Here is a 23,056-nt window from a genome sequence, read left to right as displayed (position 1 = left end):
AGGGTGGGGTGATGGGAGGTTGGCCCGTTGAAAGTGGGTGTGTGAAGGGTTGGACCACTCAAAACTGGAGTTTAAATATAGCTGGCAGAACAGCACTCGGTTGTTGTTTGGTGGGTGAAAAAAGAAAGCGAGAGTGAGGCTCATGAAAGGAGTGCTGGTTCAGCGTGTATCATTGACAGCAACGGTGAAATGCAACGAGAGAACCTCTGAGCTTGCTTTGTTACACATGCATGGCAGTGTGTTTGAGGTCAGAGGAGCAGTCGAACCAAGATAATTATTTGGAATAACCTAACATACATTTTTTGATTGGTGAAAAGTATGTCAAATACTGCTATTTGAAGTGCTTAAAATGACTTTCCCATCGCCCTTTTGAATGTGTGTTTGTTCTGTTTAACCGTAACATGTTTTAATGTTTTTCAAAAAAACTAAAAGTGAGACGTTGAGAATGTTACTTCTGTGTAGCTGCCATTGAAAGAACAACATGAGGCCCAGGGTACATTTTTTTCCACGAGAATGGCAGCAGTCAGACCATATGGGAGCCAGATATGTTTGCAGATGGGGCAGAGACGGGTTCGTTTGGCTACTTGTGTGTTTACTACAGCCGATTAGCTTCAGACTATTTTACAGCTCCTATTTAAGGCAGCTCCAATCAGTTAAAACTGGACAATTCTCAGACACAGGGGTCCCACGCACGTCTGGAATCTGAAAACCACCCAAGGATGAATTCTTTCTTGCTTCCTGCTGTTGAGAAGTTTACGAAAAAAAACAACAACACAAAAACAAGTCTGGAAAATCATGGGAAAGGTTTTTGAATGTGGTGGCCCATCAACCTTACTATATACAGCGTTTGCTGATAAGAAATACCGAACTTCTAAATGTTTCAATTTCAATGGATACTTTTGGTGTTAAATAGGTAAGTATAACTGTTGTTTCAGATAAGCCCTTGCCCTTCCAAGAATAAAACATTTGAAAACATTTTAAAATTGCGGTAGAACTGCAGTTACTAATATACTGTAGGCCTACATGTCGAAAGTCAAGGGAGCAAGGTTGTGTAAGGTTTTTCCTCTTTAACTGGTCTGATATTTCACCAGAGTAAAGGGGAGCTTTGGTTCATCAGCATAAATGAGGTAAAAAAGCACAAAATCTGAATCTCATAATCAATGTTAGTCTCCAGTGGACTTCCAAAGTGAGAGGTTGGAGCAAAGCAGAGGGGATGCACCATCACTTCTATTAGATGGATATTTTATGGACATAACTGTTGCACCTTTAAACATCATTCCTGTGTTTTATACTTTTAACGCTGTATAAGACCGTTCTGTCATTTCCTTAGCGTTTTCTATAAGTATGAACTCTTGTAACAATTATAGCAAAAATCGAGAGAAGCTATAAGACCGATATTTGATAAAGTTCGTTGTGACGAGTTTGTAATAACATCAACCCCTTGTTGTATAATGTTTGGTTGTGCAGGGAAACTGTGGGAACGTGAGGATAAGGACCACGTATGTCACTGATGGCACCATCACATGAAACAAGCAAAAAGAGTTTTGTTTTTGTTTTTATTTAATAAGCTGGTTCATAAATTATCGCACATAAAAGATTTTTCTCAATAGTTACAAAGTGGATAGCAACTTCAGTTAGCGCCTGGAAAAAATAAGAAGATTGTTGACAGAGGAGAGGGGGAGAGGGGGTATTGAAGTTCGACAATTCAGGAGTTTACACAGTGGAGGAGAGAAAAGGGAGCCAACATTCAACATCCAACCACTGTCCCAATTATATTCGGCTGTCGTCTACCTTCAGACCTAGCAGCAAACAAAACACGGTGACATGCGTCTCGTACTTCAAAGCACATGCTGAAAAAAACAACAACAACAGAATAGAAATGCTTGTATTTGTTCTCCAGTGTATTCAGAAAAATCATTAAATAAAAAACAGAGGGAGTGAGGAGGAGGGGAATAAATTATAAAATAATAATAAAAAAACAAACGCAGAAGCTACATGTGAGGCTCACAAAAACAATCAAACTGAAATGTGAAGTGGCATCGTCTTGGCTCGAATGTTCCCTTCTTCTCTTATCTTAGCAGACGGGGCTCGACGGGGCTTTGACAGTGGTTACGAGGCAGCGTGGAGAGACGCTGGAGGAGCGCTTTTCAATAAATCTTTTTCAAAAGTGGAACAAGTCCATGTTCTTCATTTCATTTATTATTTCTATAATTATTTTATTTCTTTCTACAACTAACCCCCATCCCTCCCCCCTTTCTGAGGTTCAAATCCCAGCTGACCAATCAGCTTTGAGGATGGATTTCTTTCAGTGAGAAACCCACCTCGCTTAAAAACTGGTCTGAGGGATTGGTGGGGGGGTGACCGTCATTGACGCTAGTTTTCACTCTACGAGGCCCGAAATCCCTTTTCCTCGCTCTGGTTTGAGGATTCCAGTGGACATAGTTACTGTCTGTGTGGATGGATGGGATCCGACTAGGACATTTGCTGCTGAATGTGCTGAATGAATTCGTGGTAGGAGGAATGCGACTCGGACCGATCCTCCACCAGGTGCTGGAAGATAGTAGCTTTAGCCGAAGCGTCGTCCCTGCAACAAATTGAAGAGAAAATAAACAACCATGATAGGATTAGAAAGGTAGCAGCACTAATTAGCATTTATAAAAAATGTGGATTCAAATGAGGATCTTGTATCTTTGAATTATAAATAAACCAGTACAACCTGAGCAGAATATTCAAGCTAATATTTGGTAACTGACATTCATTTTGTCCAAATAGACCTTTTATTCCCCTCATAAACACATATGAGGATACACATTGGGTTAAGCTTCTTGGTAAAATACACTTTAAAACGTGAATGCAAACCTCCAAGGACTCCAGATCTACCACATCTATCCTCCTCAGCACCACACCCTGTGCTACTTTAAAGTCAGAACAACATGTTGGACAACCCCAATTCTCTGTATAACATTACTGTTTTTTTTTTTCGGAAATTCAGCAGAATTCACCTAGGAGAAAACTGAATTCCAAAATCACAAGCCAGCTAAAATCTTCAAAACAAATCAGAAGGAGGAGTCTTGTCAAGAAAAACAAAGCTGTAAACTCAGTTTTTTAAGACAAAATGTGAAATAAACCCAATAACGTTTACATTTTCTAAAAAAAAATGTACTGCTCCAAAGTTTACTCTTTGAGTTACTATGTAACTACCGGTATATACGTTTTACTTATCGCATGCTTTTCCAATCTGTCAGAGTTATGCAAAACATTCAGCTCAGTCCATTTGTACTGACATCAGCCATCCTTCACAACAACAGTGTGGTGTAAACATGTGGTTGAGCAACAATGCAGTGCCACTGAGCAGGAGAGAGAGGAAACAGAAACAATGCCTACCCTATGGGAGCCTTTTCCAATGCTGTCAATCAATGACCTCACTGTTTACTATGTGTTAACACTGGAAATAGTTTTCTGTCAACTTCAGGCCAATCACTGCCGGGAGAAGGAATGTACTTAAACATGAAGCTGGCCACACCCTGGCTCTGTGTAATGCCGGTCCAGACAGAAACAGGTCACTTCCGAGTACGTTTTTCAGAAAGATGACAACAGCATCCATAGTACACAGATGATCAATAACACTGCTACTTTTATTTATTGTCTGATCATTAAAGCCTTTAGCCTTCCTACCCTAAAACACCACTTCCGGCTGACCACAATAGACTGTTATCTGTGCGTTTGACTCTATGCCAACACAAATGTATATATTTATAAACACTTATATAATTGATGTATATATTTCATATTGGGTAGCTTGGAAGTGTGACCTGAGAAAACGTTCCATTTGGGTGGAGTGATGGACACAGTGGGCATTGTGTGTGTGGCTATTACCGCAGCGCTCTAAAAAGGAAACAATAACAAACAACAACCTGAAGGTATTTCATATTTCCTCGTCCACACCTCAGCCCTTTACTCAGGGGAACACATTTTAGTGATTCAACAAAGATTACAGCAGCAGTAGAAGAAGTAAAGGCAATGAATACTAACTTGCTTTTAGCTGTTCTCCTTTCTACTGAATTTAGACCTCAGAAATGGTCACAATACGGACCCTTCTGATTTCTGACCTCTAGTTAGGGTGGTGCTAGGGGAAGTGAAACTCATTTAGCTGTAACGGTAATATCAGGTCAAAACATGTTAACATAAAATAAATCAAGAAATAGCCTCCCAGAAGTTTTGTGAGAAGATGTGTGCAGTCATACTGGAGCCATAGTCAGATGGTAAAAGTGTTTTCAGTGATTCCGGAGAATGTTTGTTGTCAAATTCACTTTCTGTCAAACTCAATGATTATGTCCTCACGATAGGCTACCTATCCGTACTGTGTGTGTGTAATAGCTAACGTGGCCTCCTTTGCTTAGATACCCTTTGTTTACATACCAGTTTACAGAACTTAGGCTGTGTATTAACACCAGATTCTTTTCAGCGCACACACAGTTCAAGGTAGCAGATCATTAGGAGATATTCACTGATTTTGACAACAAGCGTTCTCCAGAATCACTGACTCCACCTTCAATCCAGATTGTGCGGTGGCGTTGCTTACTTGACGACGTGTATCATGGTGCTGAAGGCTCTGTTGTCCTGCAGCCAGTCCAGGAACGCTCGCACTCTGTCAGACAGCAGCGTCTCCAGCTCAGGAACGTGACTCTGGGATTCAGAAAGCAGAGGAGGGGGGGAAACAACATTGCTTTTCACTGCAGTGTGGATTCACAGTCAGGCAACACAGCGTGGTTAGGAGACAAATATGCCTGTGGTTTGGAATGTGGAGGTTTGTACAGTAGGTGGGATGCATTGAACCCGTTTCTAGAACAACACAATAAAGCAGCATAAGCATAGCGCTGACAGTGACATGTTTGTTTTGGGTGTCACCGGCACACCCACACACACAGTGTGGTAATGACAGAGCTTTCCAGGTAGTACCGTTTCCTGTATGAGTTGGTTTTGTTATATATTTTTTTAAATACTGAGAATCTTTCATTGTGAAACTAATCTGGAAATATTAGCAATGCATCCTTCGTGCAGCAACTGGGTGGTGTGTGACCATGATGTAAAGCAGTACCACTATTTCCCTCATCCGCTATTCTGTTTCATTGTCAGACTTGTCAGAGGGGGATCAAATCTGCTCCTGAATTATCTTCAACCAGTTTTTTTTAAATGAAGAACATTTCATTTCACATTGTAGTTTGTTTTACTGACCATGTCGGGGGGTATTGAGGCGTAGCTGGTGCAGCCCAGAACGTCATTGATGAACATCACGTCGCAGTTTTTACCGATATACAGATAAAACACCTGCACAGACACACACAAAGAGCAGCGTCAGTACAGAGAGTCTACACATACACACGTGTGACTGAATAAGCTAGGCAGGATTGTGGCAAAAGAAGAGAAGAATACGAATGAGGAGGAAACAAACATCCGTTTTCAAAACTCTTGTTTAAAACCCTTGAAGAACCTCCTCCCTACAAAGTGTGTGTTATGAATGAATGAATGAATGATAGTGGAAGCTTACGTTGCCACAGTCCATTAGGTAAGCTCCATCTCTGCTCAGCCTGTCAGCAGCCAGGTGGATAAGGGGAGGCTGGGGAACTATTGTGTCGTTCAGACGGAGCGCCCACTGCAGGTTGTGACACAAATAAAGCCAAGGATTAGTTCTATATTCTTATTTCAAGCAGTTCTCCACTCCCACACAGTGACTAAATGGAGCCAGCACCTCAGTCCTGTTGGGTGTCCTACCTGGTCAGACATGCTATCCAGGCGGTACAGGTCAGGATGAACCATGCGCATCATCTGCTGCGGCGGCTGCGTCTTGAACTCGCACATGGCGTAGACGCGCTCGTCCAGCCGCGTGCTGGTGCCCGTCCGCAAGGCTTTCTGGAAAGAGATGCACAGCTTTCTTAATGTGTGTGGTCATCGTCTCTAATTGAATTTATTTTACTTGATCTTTGCTGTGCTTCGGCATAATGTTGAGTCACAGTCACTCTTTGCTTGGTACAATACAGTTTTCTCTCTCAGTAACACTCCAGATTATAACAGCAGAAGAAAATAGAGTTCACTCATCATTCACTGAGTTTGGCCTTATTTTTTATTTTTTTAAGATATTTTTCGATGTTTGTAACCTTATTATTGATAGTCAAGTACAGTTTTGAAAGGGGGAGAGAGAGTGGGGGAAGACATGCAGTAACATCCCGAGCCATACTAGAACCAGGGTCAGTTGTGACAAGGGCTAAGCCTCCAAGTGGTATGCCCCAGGCCTGGTTTTTTAAAAGCTTTTGGAGGGATCAAATTGACATATTCTAAGGACAGAGTTTTCAATACAAATAGAGACACTTCTTGAATATCATTACATAGTAATGAAGGTGGATTAAACTTAGGCGGTGTCAAACAGTGACGAGCTATGATGAATATGAATTGTTCCCATCTGTAATTGTACTTTGATCATAACACAGCCTTTCAGAAAAGGAAACTGTGTCTTAAATGTTTTGGGCGTACACACAAGAGGTGTGAGAGTGTGTCTGAAAGTAGACACACCCTGGACATATGAATGAAGAAGTCATGGGTGGAAGAATACAGCAATTGAAAATACAGGGAGTGTGTACAACTTTAAACTCTGATTGTATTATTGAGTGTGTGTAGAGGGAGGGTAGGTGCTTATGGAAAAGCACTTTGAATAAGTGGACGTTTAATAGTAATGTTCGCCTGGATTATTGGGTGTTCATGTGGAATGTGTTTGCGTGTTTGTCTCTGTGTGTGTGTACTGATGCCCATCAAGCAGCCACACCTGTTTGAGCAGAGCGAGGATGTAAACGGGGAAGAGGCGCATTGAAGCAGGCACCATGACGGCCGTCTCCTGCATGTTTGACACGTTGCCCTTGTAGGCGTTGACCAAATCCACCACAGCATTGACCAGGGCATCACGAGCATCTGACAGGCTGGACGATATCGACCGGTCGATAGCTGAAATACAGTGAAAAAGAGAGCGTCACAGTAAAGAGTATGTAGATGTTTGTCCTATGAGATGCCTGTATCTTATGAGGACGGCAACTCCAACCACAATAAGCCTGATACCTACTTATTCTCGAATAGCATTTGAGAAGCAAGTGCTTATTTACGTGGGCAGAAAAGGTAAGGCAATGCATTTCAAATGTTGTGATAGCGGACGCTTTACGCCAATGACTCACCCATGTTGGCTAGCAGACAAGTGATGGCCTGAACATCGGCTCCCGCATACACGTCACTCAGCTGGTTGACCACCGGCAGACACATAGTATGGACCCGGATTCGCCTTTTCCCTAAAGGGAAATGGACGGATAGATAATCAAGAGACTGGAATATTGGCCCGGCAATAATCTAGAAACCAAGTAGTGTGTCACAGTAAAACCTCCACATTCAAGCCTGGAAAATCATCAAACTAGAGGATGTCTCGTTTCAGCAAAAATGAGATTGTAGCCCATTATCTGCCTTATGACTATAGCAAACATGCATTGTTTGCGTTTTATTAACCATTTTACTTGCGAGTTATTGATACTGGAAGTTCAATTAGGTCAATATATTTTCAGCTTTACTGCAGTCCTGAACCGTCTTGAAGTTTTTTCTCAAAATAGTTTTTCCACTTCATTCTTGACCGCTCAACTTTATTCTCAAAGTGCAAAATAAAAAATTAAAAGTCCTCCAATTTATTTTCCTCTCTCTCTGCCCTAACACCCTTCCATAGATCTCCTCAGCGGAGTGAAAGTGTGTGTGAGAGCGTACCTTTACTGGAGGTGTAGAGCAGAGCGGCCTGGAAGCAGGCAAGAGAAGAGTCTGCCAGAGAGTCTTCGATTGACATCTGGACAGCGAAGGCAGAGTCCGGGTTGACATTGGCCAGGGACAGCAGGTCGGTGGAGCGCACAAAGAAGTTCCCGTGGAACGTATGGATGGACAAACCTGAGGGTCAGCAACAGAATGAAAGCATGGACAATGACAACGAGGGAAAAAATGTGTGCAAAACATGTACAGACAAACCACAAATGAATATATCTACACATTGGGCTGCAAAGATGACTTCATGTTGTTTGAGTGTTGTTACCTTTCGTGCATCGTATTCTCATGACCGCCTCGAAGCCGATCTTCCTGGTGAGGTAGCGGTCCAGGTCTTTCTGGAACTTCTCCAGTTGAGCCGGGTTGTGGATGTAATGGAAGGAGGGGTAGTAGAAGATGCTGCCCCCCGAAAACTTGGAGATACATGCTGAAGAACAGGAGCACAGGAAAAGTTTTAGACTTACAAATCTAAGTGTTGGGTTTCAGCAGATTCACACAACTATGTAGTGTGTAAAGAGAAGGACAATGAGAGTTTTAAAATGCTGGGTTTTCTTACATAGTGAGGCAAGGTCAGCATACTGGGAGCTGAGCAGGAACAGATCCACCGCAATCTGTTGTCCGGAGCAGTCCAGTGCAAGTTTCTTATAGAAGTCTGTGGCGGGGCCGAGGTGCTGAACTCCCTGTTAGAGAGATACAGAGTTGTTACTAAAATAAATCCTATTGTTCCGTGTTCTGCTCTGAAGATGAAAACAATCCCCACCAACTGCTTTAGGCAGCAGTTGAACTAATGTAGACAACACTGTCATTTTTATTTGGGTTAGACAGATCCCAATAAATGATGTACAATATAGAAAGGGCTGCAAAGTGCAGCCGAGTTGGATGAAGAGTGATTTTGTCCATCGCTGGATTTGTCTAGCTCATGTTTTTTCTTGTTTTCTTCCAGCCTAAAATCCCTCATAAAGCAAAGAAGCCAAAGAACAGAAAATCACATTCACTCAGAAGAAACATACATCTGGTCTGAGTTTGTTTGTCATTTTTTGGACGCCACTGCATTCTTGGCGTTTTTTTTTTCCTATCAGAAATAGAATCCAGATGATGAAGATCAATAAATCACAGTTTTTAGGATGACAAAAAGACAGACTAGCAACAGACGTTAGCCTCCACATCCTCCGTGGATGTCCTCTCTCTAAGCTGAAATGTGAGATCCAATTATGACAAATACTGAGAGTGCCAAGTATAAATCCACGCGATAGGGGGTGTGGAAGAGTCACCCTCTTGCTATATTTCATCTGTCTTATGGTTCTGGTTTAGGCTTCAAGAAATCACAGGGAACGCACAACTCACCGTCTTTTAGAAATAACACTATGTCGATCAAATTAAATCGATTTGTAAAATGGTAAAATATGGCGTTACAATTTCGTTATAATTTAAAAATATATATAATTGTATCAACCAAAGAAACTCAAACTTTATCATAAGTTAAAAGGTCGAGTCAAGGTTTCTGGAGATTGTTTATTGTCAGAATCAGTGATTATCTCCTAACAATCTGCTGTCTGTATGTACTTGATCTTTTTTTTTCAGTGTGCACACAGTACGTACAGGTAGCAGATTTTCAGGAGATATTCATTGATTTTGACAAATGAGTGATGAGTGATATGAAAAAAAGTGACAAAATGTCCGCCCTGTTCTTCATACCTTGGTGCTGGAGCGCTGGTTGGGGTCTTCTCTGGACTGTAGTGTTCCTGCGCCCACAGTGGGCAGCTGGGTCTGGAACACTGTGACGCGGCCCCCGGTGGGAGACATGAGCTTGAAGGCGGCCTGTAGCGCCGGGCCCAGGGCACTGTGGGTCTCTTTGCTCTGACTGAACATCCCAGGCAGTGACGTCAGCAGGCCCTTCACCAGCTGGAGGAAGAGAGGTAGAGGGATTAAGAAAGGAGGGATGAGAAGAAAGAGTGTGATGTGAAGCTACAGTGTTATAGTAGCTATTTCTGTTCACAAAAAAACAAAAGGCTGTACCTCCATGCTGTCCTTAAGGTTCACCATTAGACTGTCATGAGACGGTATGAAGATGTCTGGAAGAAAGAACAAACAAACATATGGACCAAGGCAGAAAGATGTATGACAATATTCATACTTTCAGAATAATAAGAACCTCTACTTATGTGAATCAAGTATAATCGTTGTGCATCTGAGCTTTTTAACCTCTTGACCACTTATTCTTTGATAAGCTTTATAAAAAAATGTTATTAAAATAAAGACCTTGACTCAGATCTCTGCAGTCAAAATGTAGATTTTTGGAATCTTCTAAAACAAAGTAGCTTTTCTGAGTATGTAATGTAAATCCTGGGACAGCATACCGTCTATGTCTGACACCACCAGCATCTGCGGCTGGGACAGTCCCTCCTGGAGGTTGTAGAAGTGGATGGTGTTGTCGAAGGTGAGGAAGCCTACCTTGGTGCGTGTATCCCCTGGCAACCTGAAGGACAAAACAACTCATTTGTTAGAATTGGTTCAGGTGAAAAATAATAAAGAATTGGCTGTGACATTCCCATCTACTCCTTGATCTTTTTAATGAAGAAATTATTCTAATAAGTACTATTGAGTAATGTTAACTTGTGGGTGGATAAGGATTGTAATTTCTGCTGTGTGCTTTACTACAAACACACCCCTGCACCAGCCAGATTGATGTTTATTGTATTGATCATCATCAACGACACTCACTTATCCATGTGTTCCAGTAGTGCATCACAGAAGTACTTGAGGTAGCCAGCTTCTACAGCATTATGAGACACATCGAGGACAAACAAGTAGGCCGATGGCTGAGGAGGCCGCAGCTGAACGGGTAGAAAGATGTAGAAAAAAACATTTAAAATCTTAAGGTTCATTTTACTCCACTTGAGAGTCACCTCGCATGTATGAACTCTGCATTTCTTTTGTCTGTTAAATTAAAATTCATAGGAACACCTTTGCCTCCAGATGTTGTTAAAAAAAAGGAAAAAAAGGACCAGACTGCCCTCTAGTGGACAGACAATTGCAATACATGAAGATTCACATCTCCAGAAGAAAAGCCAACAAAGTAAAGACTGCGGAGACGACTAACCATGTAGTCTGAGGAGGCAATGAACTCCACAGTGGAGTTTTGGACCTCTGGTCTCTTATGAGGCTCACCATACGACCTGGTGACTGGGTTGTACATAAACTCATCGGGAACTAAACAGAGGAAGAAAAAAAATACGTAAGAATGGAACATTGGTGACATAATAATAGGACTCTGGATCACAGGACTGGACCAATAATATTAATGAATCAGAATAAGTCATGATTGGGCTCTACCATCATTGACCCGATAGCAGAGGTTGCACTTCCACCTGCGCTGGTCCAGGAAGGTGACAAAAGGATTGATGTAGGTGCGACAGGAGCGGCAACGCACTATTGTGTTCGACGTGATCACTGGTAACTGCTGCAGAGACGGGAAGACAGACACAGGAAGAAAAAAAGGGCGGGGGGGATTGAGTAAATACTGAGGGAACATACAAATCTTTTTTAGTTTTAATGTCACAACTCTCTTCGTCCCATCGTGACCTTTTGGAAACATTCCTCTATTCACGCCTCAGCTGACGACTGAAGAGAAGCTTTGTTTCTGTTTTCTTAGGGAATGTATTTGAATGCATTGTGGAAACTGTGGCCTATTTGCGATCTCAAGGACTTCTCTTGCTGGTAAACCAGCAATTTCAGCCATTTACTCGAGTGCACCTGACAGCTGCACTGTATGCTGTCCCTAAAATGATTTAATCCCTTTTTTTAAACCACATTTTGCTCTACATTAACAGTTACCAGTGGTGTTGGAATGCAATTACAAGTAAGTACATTTACACAAGTGCAGTGCTAAAGTAAAGTACAAGCAGGTCAAATGTGTACGTCAGAGGGAAACATTTAATTATACTACATGTATTTGACACTTATACTTACTAGTTACCTTACATTTAAATGATGCACATTGCAGTTTCATGGCTGTGAATATGAATAAAGGCAACAAAAAAAAACTCACACATACTCAACCCCTCACAACTTTCTCCAGCTGGCTACACTGTCAGGAGACAAAGCCACCGCCAAACTACATCCATCTGTCTGCCACTATTGCTGCCCGGTGTTAACTTCCTATGTTTTTCTCACGTGCTGCCAGTACATCCCTGTTGCCTGTCAGTTCATACCTATCAACACCTTTATAAATACACTCCCAATCTCCCTGCTACTCATAATTTTTCTCCTCCTCCTGGCCTTCCATGCTACTTGAGGCCGGAGTCTGTGAAGTTTGACATAATGTATGTTTTGTATTCTAACCCAAATCTTTAGCAATATAGTATTTAATAATAATCAACATATTTTTAATCTTTTCGAATGCTCGTATCTTATAAGTAAATATCAAATATCAAAATACATCTAAAAGCCCTTATTTGCTCTTCACAGCGGGTCTCTATTTCTGGGGGAAATTGTTTTCCACAACAAAGGTTGGGATATGTCTTTTTCACAAAAAATAAACCTTGCCTTCACTGAACTGAACAACGTTGTTTCCAAATCCCACTGTGTATTGATTTTCTGGAGGATTTTTCAGCAAGAGCTCATCATACCTGCAAGTCTCTGAAGGGGTGGAGGAGGAGGCCCAGAGGGAGGCGGGCCTTGTTGAGTAGAGCCTGGGTCTGGGGGATGCCGGTCAGCGTACATCTGAATGTGCTGATAGGCAGAGGAGGAGGAGAGAGAGAGAGAAGGCATATTAGGTAACACAATGACAGAATGAGTGACTCAGTGGATGTTTGTGAGAAATAAATAACTCCTACATACCCACTGGCTACTTAGCTGGGCTATTTGGTTGTGTAAACTAGTGGAATATATCCCAACAGTTCCAGCCCTCTAGGCTCTACTTACTGTGGACTACAGTTGACCTTCTTGAGGTCAGGGCTCAGGTTGGCTTCAGGGGCTTGGAGGGGTCTTAGTGGCAGCAGGTTTCTCTCCTGCAGCAGGTTGACCGGTCTCAGGGCTTCCACCTCCAGCTCAGGCACTCCACTCAGCCCGCCCAGGGCCGCAGACAGAGCAGACATGTTTGGGAATGGCTGCAGAGGAAGGGATAGAGACAATACTTTGTATTCCTTGTGTTCCTTCTGTATCAACTTTCAAGCTATAGTGTGTAACTTTTTCATATAAATCAATTTGGGTTACATCCAAGCCTTTGCCAAATGAGTTGATCAAGCCTATCAGTTCCAGAAACATCCTCTGTATTTCTCATAGCAGCGTTTACAAACTGGTGTTGCCCCCCCGACACTGATGCAGGAGCAACAAGAACACTGAGCTGTGTCCTCACCTGGGAGTACTGCTGGTAGCCTGCCTGGTGGTACAGGTCATGAGGGGGGGAAGTGTCATTGTGGGGGGCCGGCCCCTGTCCATAGGCTGGCTGCATGTTCTGGTAACCATGGTTGCTATGGTGCGCGGCCTGGTTGGTCATTTCGTTGGAAGGCGGCATTGAATCTGGGCATGAGAGTTAGGAGTTAATTAGGTCTGATGTACAGTGCTCTCCAAAAGTATTGGAACAGTGAGGCCAATTCCTTTATTTATGCTGTAGTATATGAGACAATAGATCAACATTTCAGCTTTCATTTCCAGGTATTTACAGTCCCCTCCATAAGTATTGGAACAGTGAGGCCAATTCCTTTATTTTTGCTGTAGACTGGAAACATTTGGGTTTGACACCAAAATATGAATATGAGACAATAGATCAACATTTCAGCTTTCATTTCCAGGTATTCACATCTGGATCTGATACACAACTGAGAAGATTGCATTATTTGTAAAGGAACACCACATTTTTAGGTGAGCAAAAGTATTGGAACAGATAGACTTAAAATAAATTAAAGTGAATAAGACTTAATATTTTGTTGCAGAGCCTTCGCTTGCAACAACTGCATCAAGCCTGTGACCCATTGACATCACACAACTTTTGAATCCTCCTTTTTGATGCTTTTCCAGGCTTTCACCGCAGCCTTATTCAGCTGCTGTTTGTTTACTCTCTTCAGTCTCCTCTTTAGCAGGTAAAATGCTTGCTCTATAGGGTTTAAGTCTGGAGATTGACTTGACCAGTCTAAAACCTTCCATTTCTTGACCCTGATTAACTCCTTTGTTGTTTTCGCAGTGTGTTTTGGGTCATTATCTTGCTGCATTATGTAGGATCTTCCAATCAGATTGGTTGCATCTTTCTTTAAATTGGCAGACAAAATGTTTGTGTAAACTTCTGAGTTCATTTAGCTGTTACCATCATGTGTTACATCATCAATGAAGATTAATGAGCCCATCCGAGAAGAAGCCATGCAAGCCCAAGCCATGACATTGCCTCCACCGTGTTTCACAGATGAGCTTGTATGCTTGGGGTCATGAGCAGAACCTTTCTTTCTCCAAACTTTAGCCTTTCCATCACTTTGGTAAAGGTTCATCTTGACAACAACACAGTAACACATGATGGCAGCAGCAAAATGAACTTAGAAGTCTACAGAAACATTCTGTCTGCCAATTTAAAGAAAGATGCAACCAAACTGATTGGAAGATCCTTCATCATGCAGCAAGGTAATGACCCTAAAAAACTGCAAAAACAACAAAGGAGTTCATCAGGGGCAAGACATTTTAAGTTTTAGACTGGCCAAGTCAATCTCCAGACTTAAACCCTATAGAGCATGCATTTTACCTGCTAAAGAGGAGACCGAAGGGTGTAACCCCCCAAAACAAACAGCAACTGAATGAGGCTGCGGTAAAGGCCTGGAAAAGGATCACAAAAGAAGAATGCAAACGTTTTGTTATGTCAATGGGTCACAGACTTGATGCAGTTATTGCAAGCGAAGGATTTGCAACAAAATATTAAGTCTTATTCACTTTAATTTATTAAAAGTCTATCTGTTCCAATACTTTTGCTCACTTAAAAATGTGGTGTTCCTTTACAAAAAATGCTATCTTCTCAGTTGTGTATCAGATCCAGATGTAAATACCTGAAAATTAAAGCTTAAATGTTGATCTATTGTCTCATATTCATATTTTGGTGTCAAACCCAAATGTTTCCAGTTACAGCAAAAATAAAGGAATTAGATTCACTGTTCCGATACTTATGGAGGGGACTGTACGTTTGGATCTGATACACAACTGATCTTTTGGTGTCAAACCCAAATGTTTCCAGTCTACAGCAAAAATAAAGGAATGGCCCTACTGTTCCAATACTTTTGGAGGGCACTGTATGTTTGGAAAATGTTTTTTACAATGTTCTAACTTGATGAGGGCAAAGATCAGGATGGCTGCATAGTGCATGTTGGAAATAAATAATAATAAATAAAGTATGCAGAAAATGTGTGTGTGTGTGTGTCCCATTTTCCTCACAGGCTTTTAGATAATTTCATCATCCCTCATTGCAGAACATTTTTATTCAATATGCAACATAATACATTCTAATTCACCTCTATGTTCCAAATGTTACCAAATATAATGACAGCCTAATCTAATGCCTCAGCAACTTTATGAAATGACAAAGAGACAGGAGGCCTTGCCAAGCAGCTTTGTAATGAGATATATTTGTGTGTAAGCCTGCGTGTGTTTGTGATCAAAACATACCAGGATAGCTGCCCCCTTCCAGGGAATCATAGCTGTTGGGCACCGGAGAGGCACTGCCAGTAGTGGAAGATGAAGTGTCACCACCTGAGTGACGCAAAAAAAAACACAGAGAGCTCAAGTTTAAAAAACTGAAAGAAAAAGCAAATGTTGGTTGAGAGGGCTGGAAGAGTAAAGAATGAAATGAATCATATAGTTAATGGAGCCAGTGCTATAAAAGAATAAAGCAACTTTGAGTTTCAAGAGAAGCGCTATATAAATACAATATAATATTATTATTAAAATGCACAACAAAGCAAAATTGAAAAAGAGGGAAAGCCTCAGAGAAAAAAGGACCACGATTGTAAATGAATGCAAGAAGACCGATGGAGGGAGGGTCACTATGTTAATAAATAAAATGCAAGTAGAGGAGCTAAAGATGAAGAAAAAAAGGCTAAACATTAAACAGAATGAAATGTGTCTTTTTTTTTTTTTCATGAATAGTCCTGAGACTTTGGACTCCCTCAGGCCGCACACACAGAGAGAAAACACCATGAAAGGATGCACTTAGGTCTTGAACAAGCTAGTGTACACGTTTGTTGGAGCGCACAGGCGGCCTCTGAGGACAGAAAACATGGAGGGAACTGAGGAAAAACATTTAAAAAAAATCTTAAGTCACAAGAGACATGTAGCATTATGTTCTATTGCAGCCACGTTTTTTTCTGACCAATAATGAAGAGGCTTTCCCTGTAGGATTACAAGGGGAAGAATATTTGAGTGAAAGCGTTAATCCATGTGGGCCAAAAGGAGGGATCATCAACAGATAACCGAGACACGACAGGCCTATGGCAGAGACAGCTCATTGGACGAGACACGATCCAATTATGTCAGACTAAATAGGAGCAGCAGCAGCAACGGACTACTGGATTATCTGCTCTGGGAGGAGGATGACACCGGGACAGCTTAACCTTTTCCTCTTTCCTCCAAGATTCTTCTGAGTGCTTCTCCTGTTTTGTTCAGTCATAGCTCCGGGATTAAAGAAGGGGATTGCTGCCCAGGAATAAGACGGAGTAAAATAAAATTGTTCATAGTGACAGTGATTACCCATCTTAATTAAAGCTCCATTCATATTGTGGCCGAAAGCACCGTCCTTTTAATCCGTTTGTGACACCTAACTGATTATCTACCATCAGTTTGAACAGAGAAGCGAGCTCTGTGGAGTCCCTACGTTTCCCTCAAGACCACCACACGTCTTAAGTATGTGGTGTGGCGAGATGCAACGTGTGCTTCAACAATTGACTGAGTCTGAGCAAGCCACAGCACAGCCATGGCAACATGTCATGTATGCGAGTTGAACGAGATTACTCTATGTATATAGTGTTATTATTGTATAACTATATGGACAAGCAAGAAATTCCATACATCTGAGGATTGGGTCAAATTGGAATTTGTGATATGGGGATATTGAATGAAACTGACTTATAGTTTTTGAATATAGTTTCTTAGTCTTTCTTGATTAAATATGTATCTATGTAAGCCAATCAAACCTGGCAAAAAAAATCTATCTCTATATATATATATATATATATATATATATATATATATATATATATATATATATATATATATATATATCTATCTATATATATCTATATATATATATTTATAAATCCATACAAAAGGATATTGGCATGGCAGAAACCAACCACTGGTATAGTGCGACAGACAAGTATGGAGATAATCCAAGGAGAACTGGAGAGATCACGGGGGAAGAAGCTGAGTGCCAAAACAAGCTTCTCTTTATAGTAAGAGACACGTGAATGAGTGGCTAACTGTGTGCACAAAATGTTCACCCATGCTCTCTCATGGGGATCAGCAGCCGAGGCAGCAAACACATGCACCGACTATATTTAAAAAGCTGTTAACCTCTGGCTGATGACACACACCCTTAGGGACAATCATCAGAAGAGTGCTGCATAACACACAGTACAAGCACAGTACAGTATTATTATTATTATTATATGGTCCACATATTTATGAAATTACTTTAACCACACAGAACACTTCTGTTCCTCATTTATTTCAAATAATTAAGTTTATCCTGATTGATTGCAATGCAATTTTAAAGCAATTTCGACATACAATAATAGTTGGACACTTTTAGGGCTGCAACTGAGTAAAGCTCAGAGCCCTCATCACACCAAACCAGTTCTTGTCCAGAACAACCCCAGTCTGATCTGATAACTTATAATAATAAGCAGGTTATTCTCTTGACACTGTTCTTTATTAGTCCATCCAATTTAAGGTAAATAGAGATGAAAGAACATCAAAACTTTCGAGAGCATTCAAATTGCTATTTGTGTGTGACCAACTAAATAAATAAAATTAATTAACAATTATATTTGATTCACTAATAACACATTTACAACAATGAAGTGTCAAAGCACTTGCAAATGAGCTCAGAAATGGATTTCATTCGATCAGCATGGTCCACAATTGGACGGCTGCTCCTTAGAGGAGGTGCAACAACACAGACAGATGAGATGATCATATCCCAAATATGACAGAGTGAGAGAGAGAGAGAGAAAGAAAGAAAGAAAGAAAGAAAGAAAGAAAGAAAGAAAGAAAGAAAGAAAGAAAGAAAGAAAGAAAGAAAGAAAGAAAGAAAGAAAGAAAGAAAGAAAGAAAGATGGGCAGCATGCACGGATGACTGCTTCCACTGCATGATAATAAAAGACAAGCAGAACCTGGCAGAAGCTCTTAAAAAGATAAACCCAAATGCTAATGCACTTACCACTCACCTTTCTGAGAGTCATAATAATGTCATGTCAGTATTTAGTGATGGAGCGACAGAACAGAGCACACATGGAATTAAAAAGATGATTGAGTGGCAGTGCTCATGAGGGTGAAGGGAGAGACTGTGACCACGGTGTGAACTTTGGAAGGCCTTTTGAGAAGCAGCGGGAAAAATCAGATGAACATATTAGAAAGGGGAAGGTACGAATGATGAGCAGCATGGTGTTAGGTGGAGCAAAAGCTAGAGATGGCCATTGAAGCACAGAAGAGGACCTGCCAAGGATAGGGGATGGAAATGCATCAATGATAAAAAAAAAGAATGGTTGTAGTTGTTTAAGTTTAAAAAAAAAAAGGTACAGTGTGTAATATAGGAATATGTTGGCTTCATCTAGTTGAAGTTGAAAGTTCTAGATTACAACGCTCAATCTCTACCACTCCCATAGAATTTACAGAACCTATGGTGGCCTTCAAGGACAAGAAGCTACTTAAGATGGCATCATCCATAACACTATCAAGTGATGAAGTGAAGATGTATTTCGTAATCCATTCTATAGTACTTATTCTTCCAACAGGTGAATTTCCGGGCCAAAACCCACTATATCTAAAAAGCTGTTTAAGAGTGTCTGCTCAATGCTACAGTAGAAACATGGCTGTGGCACACCTGCTCCTTCCTAATGTAGATATAAAACACTCATTCTAAAAACAAAAATAAACTTTTATTTTCAAGCGATTACACATTAATTAAAACATGGCCTACTTAACATTATATTCCATTCCATTTCTACCAAATCTATTCTGAAAAAACGCCAATTCCCTTAACACACTGTGCCTTTAAGGGGATGCAAAAAAAAATAAAAAAGTTCAAGGTTATGTGAAGGGTTTAGGACAGGGCTGAAGGGGATTTGATGGGGATGGAGAAAAGAGAGGTAATTTAAATGGGTTAAGGGGAAGGTAAAAGCTAAAGCAGACCTGCTTCCTCATCCTCATCATCATCCTCCTCATCATCATCCTCAGAGCTGGATGACGAGGGGGCCGCGGCTGGGCCTGAGGTGGTGGCAGAGGCAGAGCTAGCTCCACTATTAGCAACATATCCATACTGCATGCCTGTTGGAAGGGGGAGTGGGAAAGGCACATGAGAACACTGTCAATGTGATCGACAGCAGACAGGGCGGCGCTGCTCAGGCACTAAACTTCATTCCACGTGGTGTGTGTGTGTGTATGTGTGTTTGTTTGTGAGTTTTCAAGCAACTTCTTCCATTCATTGATACAATAAGATGATGGTTTCCCTATTTGATCACACAATTGACCTTTGAATAACTATGCACTATGAATAAATTGAATAAACAAACTTTCCTCGCAGGATAAATTGGATCCCTGGAACATCACAGCTACCATTTCAATGTTGTTGTTCACAGCAGCAGGGCCCACAGTTTTGTTAACAAACATATTCTAGTCTTACGTTTGGTTCCAGGTGCCTCAAAATCATTTTGTTTTAATTTATGATGATATAATTAATCGATATTAAAGTATGACATGTAGTGAACATGTGTCTTGGTAACTACAGGTTCTGCAAATGTAAATAAATCCCCCTCCCTTGAAACTGCATGGTGCACCTTTAAAGACAAATCATGTTATATTTTCTTTATTTGATTATCTTTGTTTTTTTTGCACAAGAGTTATAGACCCTCTAGGAAAAGAAATGAATATGCCAAATGTTTTGGATTTTCTGACGATGGGAAGTCACACACTTCACAAGTCACACACAGCCGAAATGAACCAACCTGCAAACCCTTACATTTGTATAAATAGTCACACCTGCACATCTGAAAGCGTGAGAATGCAACTGCTGACATGTGGTTCCACACACACACACACACACACACACACACACACACACACACACACACACACACACACACACACACACACACACACACACACACACACACACACACACACACACACACACACACACACACACACACACACACACACACACACACACACACACACACACACACACACACACACTTAGAGCAGGATGTCAAACATTCAAATTAATTGTACATGTAAAACAGGGGCTCGTGCAGCAAGTTGCACCAGAAAGAAACAAAACCCAGGCACCAGAGCACAGCAAAACCAAGAGCTGGCATTGTTCCTTTAATGACCTTATGTTAAAATCAGTGAAGTAAAGCAGTGGAGGGACAAACAGTTTGCACTTTAACTCAAATTCCAACCAACATACAAAGATCAAATAAAAGGACACCTTTTCAAACTAATGCATGAGCGTGGGGCTTCTTCTGCAAGCATTTGAGACAAAAACTGGAATTAAAATAGATACAATTGTCTCAACATATTAACAAAACTCTCATTTGAGTTTAAACTATATTAAAATGATTATTTTAAAACATCTTCAATAATGCATCATTTGTCAGTTTCTCAACTTCTCCGTCTTCTGCCGTTTATCTGTGACAGCAACATTGGAGAGCAGTAACGATTCTGATTCATCTTTTATGTGCGTGTTGTGTCTTCAAATAAAAACAAGTCATTGTTACCTTGTTGGCGGTGTCCCGGTGAGGAATGGACTGAAGTGGAGGGGGTTCCTGAGGGCGGTCGCTCTGCTTCTACACCACCACCACCACCACTGCTGCTGTGAGTGACCCGGCCGTACGCGTCATAGCTCAGAGAGGCCTGGTGGCTTTGGTCATAGTGTTGGTGGACTGTGGAGAAGAAGGTAAAACCCAAAGAATGAAAAAGAGAATGAAAAGGACTGACATATACTAAAACACGAGAATTACAAAACAGCCATCAAGCCTGGGATTTTCAAATGTACAGCTAGCTTTTTTTCTAGGAATGTAGAATTGATATTTTTGGAGTTTAGGAGTGTACCAATATGTTTAGATTATGTTCCACACTCCACTTTTATTTGTCATATGCACAACAATAACAGAAGCGATGCAATTCTTTGTTCTCGGGCTCTCTCCAGCAATGTGTAACAAAATGTGTAGATGAAAAATCAGGCAAGTAGATAAATAAATTAATCATTTGAAAATTGAGTGACTTGACACTACTGACATAAACCTAAAAAATGCTTATTTACAACTCATCTAACTGTGGCCAGCAACGCATTTGTCTCAATACCGTTGTTTTAAGATGGTGGGACTGTTGACCAATACAACCAGCAGTAAGACCACCGAGATACCTTTGTGACATACCTGTGCTTTCTTGACCATTGACTGTCGGAGCTGCAGGCTGACTGGGAGGAGGAGCCACACTGTAGCCGTGCTGCACGGCTGTTGTGGAGGCCGGCCGAGAAGCAGTGCTGTACTGATGCAGCGGTGCGCCCATGTGGGTGGGCATGACTCCTGGCGCTGCTGGGTGGCTGCTCTGGGAGGAGCTCAGGGTGCCGTACTGGCTACTTCCTGGTGCAGATGGGTAAGAAACTATTGGGTGGAGGGCTGCACCGTGGCCAGCGGCAGGGGCAGGCACCAAACTGGGCTGCTGCTGCTGAGAGGGCTGCTGTTGATGGTGCTGTGCTGCTGGGGGACTGTGGTACGACTGCTGTCCATAGTAGGATCCTGTTGGTGTAGTATACGATGGATGCTGCTGTTGCATGTACTGCTGGGCATTTGATGGTGGTGGTGGTGCTGAAGAGGGGTGGGGGGCATATGGCTGAGAAGGAAGGGCAGAGCTTGAAGGAGCAATGTATGGGGCAGGGGCTACATGATGCTGAGTGATGTGCTGCTGCTGCTGTTGCTGGTTGCTATGGTAGTAGTTAGCACTGTGGGCACTGTTCGTAAGGGCTGCTTTGTTGGGTGCTGGAATGGAGTGGGCAGGGATGTTGGTGGGGTGGCTCTGTTGTTGTTGAGGTGGAGCTCCATAGCAGCCTCCTGTAGGTGGATACATGGGCTGGTATGTCTGTGCTGGACCTGCAAAGAGGGAGAGGGTTGTAGAAGTAACATTGATGATGGTTTAAGTCCAGCCCAGTAGGACAGAGCTTACAAATGAAAAGTGCTGAATGGAGGGTTACCATTGGCTGACAACAACTAGCACAGTCTTCCCCAGTGCAGCAGTTACTTCAGCAGTAAGACTGACTGTACCTCAACTGAATATGCTGCACAGCTATCAATAAAAAGTAAATTAATACAGGGTGAATTTTGCCAAATGCTTGTGTAGCAGAATAATGTTAAAGCGGAAATTACTGGAAAAAAGATGGTGGGCAGTCAGTAACACAGCTATTATCTGGCTAACACTTAGCTAGCTATCTTTTTACATCAGCCTAGAAGAAGCTACATTGTAGCCGCTATCTTCTAGACTAGAGGTTTCAATACCAAGGATAGCTAGCAAGTGTTAGCAACTGACTAGCTTTAGTTAAAACAGTGTTTGCCCATTTTACACGTCACCCTTACTTATACTAAATGTTGCTATAATAAGCAATGCCAGAGGATAGGTGTACAAAAAAATATATGTTGTGAAAGAATCCGCGACTGACACCTATCTGGCATCACAGAGGGTTAGCATGCTAACACCAACGCGCCGGCTAATCGCATCATCCGGCCTGTCGTACCATTCTGGCAGGGGGGCGCAGCTCCTCCGTTCGGCGTCGAGTTGTGGCTGTAGCTGACAGAGCTGTTCAGGTTTGTGTAACCCGGCGCAGACATCGCTCGGTCCTCCCGTCCTTATGCCCACGGAGACACGGCTGGGTCAAATAAACATGAGCTTCAATATCCCGAACCCTGATACTACTATGGCCCCAGGAAAGGCTGCTGCTGCTGGTCAGTGGAGACCCGGGCAGCCTGGTCAGGTCCGC

General features: G+C 41.8%; 1 protein-coding gene across 1 annotated transcript; it reads right to left on the bottom strand.

Moving 5' to 3' along the window:
• Positions 1–1,573: 1,573 nt before the first annotated feature.
• sec24b (SEC24 homolog B, COPII coat complex component) lies at positions 1,574–23,056 on the bottom strand. The gene is made up of 24 exons (XM_080035229.1): positions 22,814–23,056; positions 21,462–22,175; positions 20,802–20,966; positions 19,216–19,350; positions 15,475–15,558; positions 13,193–13,356; positions 12,760–12,944; positions 12,465–12,567; positions 11,170–11,296; positions 10,937–11,046; positions 10,558–10,670; positions 10,194–10,312; positions 9,853–9,908; positions 9,532–9,738; positions 8,393–8,516; positions 8,105–8,263; positions 7,789–7,962; positions 7,218–7,328; positions 6,818–6,993; positions 5,773–5,910; positions 5,549–5,653; positions 5,236–5,328; positions 4,583–4,686; positions 1,574–2,584 (listed from the first exon to the last, which is right to left on the bottom strand). The coding sequence occupies exons 1-24, from the start codon at positions 22,905–22,907 to the stop codon at positions 2,473–2,475; spliced, it is 3,672 nt and encodes a 1,223-aa protein (XP_079891355.1). The 5' UTR covers positions 22,908–23,056; the 3' UTR covers positions 1,574–2,472.

The sequence above is a fragment of the Ammodytes marinus genome (genome assembly GCF_949987685.1).
Source record: "Ammodytes marinus genome assembly, chromosome: 10".
NCBI lineage: Eukaryota > Metazoa > Chordata > Actinopteri > Uranoscopiformes > Ammodytidae > Ammodytes > Ammodytes marinus.
This window is presented reverse-complemented; position numbering and strand designations above follow the sequence as displayed.

What these genes read in the sequence shown, in the direction of transcription:
- sec24b (XM_080035229.1), bottom strand. Translation starts at nt 22,907, where the DNA reads ATGTCTGCGCCGGGTTACACAAACCTGAACAGCTCTGTCAGCTACAGC. An exon ending in GGAAGGGGGCAGCTATCCTG is followed by an intron (nt 13,357 to 15,474) that starts GTATGTTTTGAT and finishes TCTCATGCCCAG; the next exon opens with ATTCAATGCCGCCTTCCAAC. An exon ending in GCTCTACACCTCCAGTAAAG is followed by an intron (nt 7,329 to 7,788) that starts GTACGCTCTCAC and finishes ATTTCCCTTTAG; the next exon opens with GGAAAAGGCGAATCCGGGTC.